The sequence below is a fragment of the Crocodylus porosus genome, unplaced genomic scaffold (genome assembly GCF_001723895.1).
Source record: "Crocodylus porosus isolate Cpor-Errol unplaced genomic scaffold, CroPor_comp1, whole genome shotgun sequence".
Taxonomy (NCBI): Eukaryota; Metazoa; Chordata; order Crocodylia; family Crocodylidae; genus Crocodylus; species Crocodylus porosus.
The window spans coordinates 64,025,987-64,032,797 of record NW_017728948.1 but is presented as its reverse complement, the minus strand read 5'-3'; the positions used below and the strand labels follow the sequence as shown (position 1 = coordinate 64,032,797).

The following is a 6,811-nucleotide window of genomic DNA, read 5'->3' as shown; positions in this document are numbered from 1 at the left end:
GGATGGGATGGGATTGAAGGAGTCTGTCATTCATATAAAAAAACATAAAATAAAAAAATCTCTCCTGTTAAGTATTTTCTTCCATCTACTGACACCCAAACTTTAATATGCTTGGGTCATACCAACCATGTGACTATTTAAAAGCAATGCAAAACACACCACAAGTTAATTGTTTTCCTGTTCCCTCACTAGTGTGTAAAGGCTGGGGTGGGACACGTGCTAAGGCATGTGGCTGATAGCTCAGAGGTCACAAATTCCAAGCCCATAACAGAAACACTCATGGTGCAGCCCTGTCAAGTTCTAATCAAACTGCGAAATCTGCTAAATACCTCGTCACAAAGACTAAAAAAAGGAAAAAGAAAGGATAAAAAGCAAAAAGTATTCATCTTTTATACCTGTGTACAGAAGTGATATGGTCCAATAAAGGATTATTACGTATAAAATGGTTATATTTCAAAATTGCTGTTACTTTCTGAAGCACACTTATATTATCAAATTAACTAGGCCTTACTGTGGGCAGGACGAAAAAGATTCTTTTCACCTGAAGCCTTTTAGCACTGGGACTTAATTCCATTTACCCTTCTTCAATTGTGTTTCTTATTTCCTTTGGAGCCCTTCACTTCTGACATTTCACCTGTCCTTAATTTTTTGGAGTCGAGGGAATCTTAATTCAGAGCTGGCAAAAGAAGATGCAAATCCACTGGTTCTGCACCTGCTACACTGCCCTCCAAAACCTCACACTGGACCTTTTTTTGCCCTTACTGATGCAAAGGTATCACTACAGAAGAAGCACCTAAAGAAATGCTTCCACCACTCTTCGTATAAACCAAGGATATCAGTACCTCAAGTACTTCAGTCCCAATCAGCCCAGTAAATGATGTAGTAAGGCAAAAAATATTTAGAACCACAGGCCCATCTACTTCTGTTCCATCTGACAGTGGTAAGTACCAATAGTTTCAGAGAAGGATGAAAGAAAGAATCTCATTGTAGGTAAATGTAGAAAAGGCTGTCCCCAGTATAGGTCATACCAAGACTAAGTTTGAGGACTAACACCATTCTGGACCCAGCAGAAGTGACAGATGACCCAACTTCTGTATCAATCTTTAAGAGAGAAGATGCCACAACGTTCCATTCACAAACATCTTTTTGTCTCAGTGGAATCAGCTACAAGAGGCTAAAAGGGCTGCTCTCTGGCCCTGACAAGGGTGAGGAAGTGTTAACAGAGCACAGAACAGGAAACAGAAAATTAAAACGGAGATAGAGATACATAGACATGTTGCATACTGTTTCATAAACACAGTAGGAAACCTATTGTTGTTGTAACAGTTTAAGATTTGTCCCCTCACCTTGTTGATGTTTATGAGCAGCACAATGCTATCTTCCCCAGGATGAAGCTTTACAGTGTATATTTGCTGTGTTTGCAGCTTGGGAATGTTCACTGTCATGAGACCAGCAACTGGCTTTGAGCTGACTACATCAAAAACGGACTCTATTTCAAGACTCCACTGCTGAGCACTCTTCACTAATGCAAAGTTGCGGGAGAGGAAAAAAAAAGGCGGGGGAAGAATTTATATTTTATATACATAAATATAAAGAAAATACATCTCATTCACACACACAGACACTTCCACATAGCCTCATTCCTATTAAAGGTAAATAGGATTCTTGTAATCATATCCTGTTAAAGACCAAAGTCCCTATGAAATGTAACTGTATTCAAGCTCAATTTTGAAGCAGACTGATGAGGTCTTCATTGTTTAGTGCAGGGCTGCCCAAATGGCAGTTGTGAAGGGATTAATTCATAGCCACTAGGCTCCCGGTCCAGGATCCATGCACCACTTCTTCCATCACTCCTGATGCTGGGGAAGAGGACTTTGGGCTTTTCCTCCCTACTCCAGGTTCTGCATCTTACATTCACCCCCAGGGGTGGGGTAGGGTGGGGTGGAGCAGTATGGCCCACAGGCCTCAGGGAGTTTTTGGTGTAGGAACACCTGTGCAGTGCAGCACAGCTCAGGAAGGCCAGCCAGGCGAGGGGCCCACACCATGTGGCTCAGAGGGCACACAGTCCCCAGTCATTCAGAAACTGGACAGACCCAGTTTAGCATATTTGATACACATGTTTATATTGCTGTTCAGAAGAGGATTATGCAAAGCAACAGATGTTGCCTATGTTACTGCCTTCTCATTCCTAAACCATCTTTTAAGTTCTGAAAACACATCAGAGCACACATGAGAACAGGAACCCATTCATTCTTTATTATTAGAGAAGAGACTTTATTCATCTAACTCTCCCAGCCATTATATTTTCTTTCAGCCCTCTCAAAGAAAATATAATGCTACAGCATAGAAGGCTATGCTCATATATTGGCAAGATTGTAATCACAAGGTAACACAGCCACTTTTATCTATCCAGCAAAAACAATATTAACAGGAAATGAGACAAGTTTATCCCATGTCCCCAGACTAAGTGAATGGATTTACACTACAGAACACCATACTGTCAAGTCTATATGTGATGGGTCAAATTTGTTTCTCCTGTCTCTCAAGTGTGCTCAAGGGAACACATTAATGATCCAAGGCCTCACCTCCTGCCCTCCAGGTATCTCTCGCTTCAAGAGCAACTTACTAAAAAGGTGTGGGGGGTCAAGGGGGTACCATCAATGAATGTTTGCTGAGCCTTCCTGTTAATGTGTCTAAGTAATTAAAGGACAAGAAAAGCCTCCCTAACCCTTTATTCTGCATACTACAGCTGAAGGCTGTGCTGAAACAAAGGCAAATCAAACAGGAGATCTTGTCCTTATTATTATTACATGAAATGTTGCAAGCCTAAAACATGCTGCTACTTTTTGTTTCTTTTCCTCACCATCTACCTCCTTCCTTCCCACCTCCAGTAATGGAACAATGCAAGAACCACTGAAAAACAGAAGTAGAGAAGCTCTGTTTACATGAATTGTTAATCATCATTTCCTCTCTTCACATACATGTGAAATCTCTACTTCCTTTTGACAACTAAACTGTATTATCACCATTTCAATTGAGATATAAAAGAAGGCAGTACCTTCCAAAACTAACAAAGGAAATTTTTTCTTGGAGAAAATTCATTGGCTTGTGTATAATTCATTGGAATTAATTTGATTCTAAACTTACCTACACTTGCCAAGATGAGTGAACAAGAGGCCCTATTTACAGATGTGCTGATCTTCCCCTATTCCAGCTGAAGTCAACAAAAGCTGTGAGAAAAATCAAATTCAGAGAAACTATAGCACCTTCCAGCCCTTCCTTTCCACTCCTCTGCTACGGGAAGCCAAGCAAGCCCATTCCTGAACCATGGGCACAGAAAACAGGAACAAAGACTGCTTTACTGACCCAGTGGTCAGAAGGCTATGACACAACAATCTGGCAAGCAAAACAAGTGACTGTGTTGTTCAAACATGGCACAAGTCATTTATTTTTCAAATTTCAAACTCTTTCAGTATTAATAAAGATCTCTCTAGGTTTAAAGGGTGAAGCAACACCTGCTGAATGAGACATCTTCTGCCTCACATAAGCCAGCCCTTGACTACCAGCAGATGGCGTTGTGAAGATGTGGAAAGGATCAGGCAGCCCTTAATATATCTGAACTTGACTTGAGTCTACAGTGTCTATGCTGAGGCTTTCAGTGAGAATTCCAGTCACCTGAATTCTGGCTGAGACACGGAGCTATTTCAGGAAGCTTTATAAGTGATATCTTCACCTTTTATTCATGCATATATCTTTACTCCCAAGGGATGAAACTGCACCTACTGCAAAGGGCACATGCACTATTCTCTACTCCACTGAAAATGCATTTAACCTGCAGCAGGGGACAGTATACATGTGGTCTGCAGTGGAACATATGACACATGCAGGAAGTTTAAATAGAAAACTAACTACTTTTGCTCAGCTTTGACTATCTTCAATATGAATGGAAGGCAAGCACATATCTGAGCTAAAAAAGAAAACCATTTAGGTGGGCTAGGTGGCCAACATGCAGTGGGACATCCTCTCAAACTGCAGTTTCAGATAAATAATGCTTGAACAGCATGGTTGCTCTTCTGTCTCAATCTCTATCTGGAGTCTTGAAAATGTAACAATTGAAAGTTTGTTCACTCTGCAAAGAATGATAGCTCCAACAACAGCAGCCTTTTTCTGTCCGTCTTTAAATGAAAGGGTGTAAGGCAGTATGTTAATGTAAATTTGTTCTCCAAAACAGAACAGAGGTAAAAGTATTGTTATATGAAACAAATGCATTGGTTGCTCTGTACAAAAACAATTCTGCATTCTGGACTTGTAGTAGTTTCCTCATTATAACTGATAGTGGAGTAGTGTCAAGCAAATATAAAGTTAGATATGGCCTTTATCATGGTGGCATACATATACAAACAGTCCCTTCCCCAAATTGCTAACTAACTCAATTCAAACTAGAACTGCTGCATTTCCCAAATGAAACACGAACAAAGGACAATATCATCAGCACTTACCATAGCTGGGGACATAACTGAAGTAAATCAGGTGACAGATGTTATAAGCTTCAATCCTAACATCTTTCCAGATCCCTTGGGTGGGAAAAGAAGGACCCCAGTCCCAACTAAATGAACACTGTTCCTGGAATGCAGAGAGATGTATCATAACTATATTCTGCACATACTGATACATGTTTCTGGTAAAAAGAGGACCTTTATAGAAGTGAGCTAATGTCCATAAATAATATGAATGCATGCTAACGAGAAAAGGTACTCCAGTTCTTAGTAACTTAAAAAAGGACAAATGCTACCTGTTTTTATTCCTCCTTGGTTAAATTCAGCTATTAATTCAAACAGTGAAAAATTTGTATTAAAAAGAGTCGTTTTTAAAAAGAATGGTAGCAAAAAAGAGCAACAGCAAAACCAGCAGTTGCTTTCAGAACAACTCTAATTTATCCATGGTCTAAAAAAAAAAAAATTCAACTTTTAACTGTAAATGAAAACAATAAAAATAAGGAATGACACACTGATGGATAAAGGTATTTGTAATAATTTGAAGAGAAACTGTCAACTTAAATTTCACATGAATCTGAAAGGGTTTTACCTCCTGTATTATTGCCAACACCATCTAAGATTAGTATGAACTGAAGAGATTATATATGGAATGCCCAAATGTTTGAAGAAGGGGGTGTTTGTGCCTGAAAGCTTGCAAAGAACAATTTTTCCAACTATTTAGTTGGTCTAATAAAAGATATTGCATTTACCCAAAGAACTTAGTCTGCCTATGTCCTTAGACCAATACCCCCATGTTTGTTTGGTGCACTTTGTATATACACAGGTTCACAGGTTTTTTGCCTATTGTTTGCATGCGTGGTTCTTTCAGGCAGCAACAAAGAAAACACGCGTTTCAGAAACAGCTAACTGTGACTGTAATACCACAGAAACTGACAGAATTAAATACTCCTAGCCAGCGCTAATACCTGGACCTGTTTTCACTTATTTTTGAAAAATGGAAGAGATTCCTCATGGACAGAGCCCCTTTAAGGCCTCTAATTAGCTGACCTCCAAACCTTCCTTACCCCAGCTTCCAATGCAAACACAATGGATCTCGTTAAGAGTCTAGTACAGTGACCTACAGTTCTAAATTTAGAGACTAATAACTTACAGCTGAGGCATACTAATTTTGGCAAACCACACTGCACTAATCTAGTCTATTCCATGCATCACAGGAGTCAGCTTGCCAGCCTATCAAGTTACAAAACCTCCTTCTGGGAAGCAAGCACTGTACCCATTTCAAGTTTAAAAGCTGGGACAACCATTTCTTAGAAAACTACCGTAATTGGGACCAATTTTTTTAAACTGTATCACTGATTGTCAGGTTTCATTAATAGAATTCCCTGTATTTCGCAAGTTATTGTAAGTAACCATGAGAAGAACATGCTCAAATCATTAAAAGGTACCTTTCTCAGTCAAAAGCTTGGCGGCTTTGACCACACGACTCACATTAAGATTCAAATTAGTCTACCATATTTCATGTTGAACCTCAGACATACAAAGGGTTTCCCAATACTTTCCAATGGCAAGAAGCAGGCTAACTTTAAAAATGTCCAAGGGTGTTTGTTTACTTTCAAGTGTGACAGCTCTGCTGTTGTACCCATATGTCTGGATTGAAAAACATCTTAAAAACTGTTTAGAGTAATTTGCAAGTCAAGTCATGCAACTCCTTTGAGGAAAAGCACTAGGGTACTTTCCATAAGGCTTATGACTATAAATATATAGCCCAGTAAAGTTTTAAAATCACTCCAAGCAATTTCAACTCTATAAATAGGACTACAGCTGTTCAAGCTCCTTCCCCCAAGTCCCCACATTATTTTGAAGAAACATAGTGGAAATAACACATGGACTCTGAAGAATTAAACTCTCCAAATTTAAGTTAATGTTCCTTGTAAATAAGAGGATCTTTCCCCCCTCCTTAAATATTAAATTGAAACTAAAACAATGGTATTCAAAGTGGGCTCACAGCTTAGTGCTTTACTCTGCCATGGCCCTCATCACAGTCATCATGCCAGGCCCTTCTCCCCCGGGAGCCGCAGGGGAGAGCTCCGTCTCTCTCCACGACTAAGGAGGACTCTGGGACCACCCGCTCTGCCCAGTCAGGGGCATGGACCAAGGTGGTCAAGGGCCCTAAAGCCCGCCGCACCAAGACCCCTCCCTCGCTGGAGCTTACCAACAGGTTCGCACCTCTTGCAGCCCCAGCAGAGCCTGCTCAGTTGCCAGCTCCCACAGGCAACCCAGGCTCCACCGCAGCTACTGCCCCCGCTCTCCCCAAG

The 6,811-nt window shown here is 40.4% G+C and overlaps 1 protein-coding gene across 1 annotated transcript in view; it reads right to left on the bottom strand.

Annotated features, from left to right (window-relative positions):
- Positions 1-6,811, bottom strand: part of MANBA (mannosidase beta) — a 91,233-nt gene that overhangs the window by 49,482 nt on the left and 34,940 nt on the right. Inside the window, exons 5-6 of the mRNA XM_019553233.1 lie at positions 4,500-4,623; positions 1,347-1,522 (exon numbers count right to left, since the gene is read on the bottom strand). Of these exons, the coding sequence (XP_019408778.1) occupies positions 1,347-1,522; positions 4,500-4,623 (300 nt within the window). The remainder of the gene's footprint in view (positions 1-1,346; positions 1,523-4,499; positions 4,624-6,811) is intronic.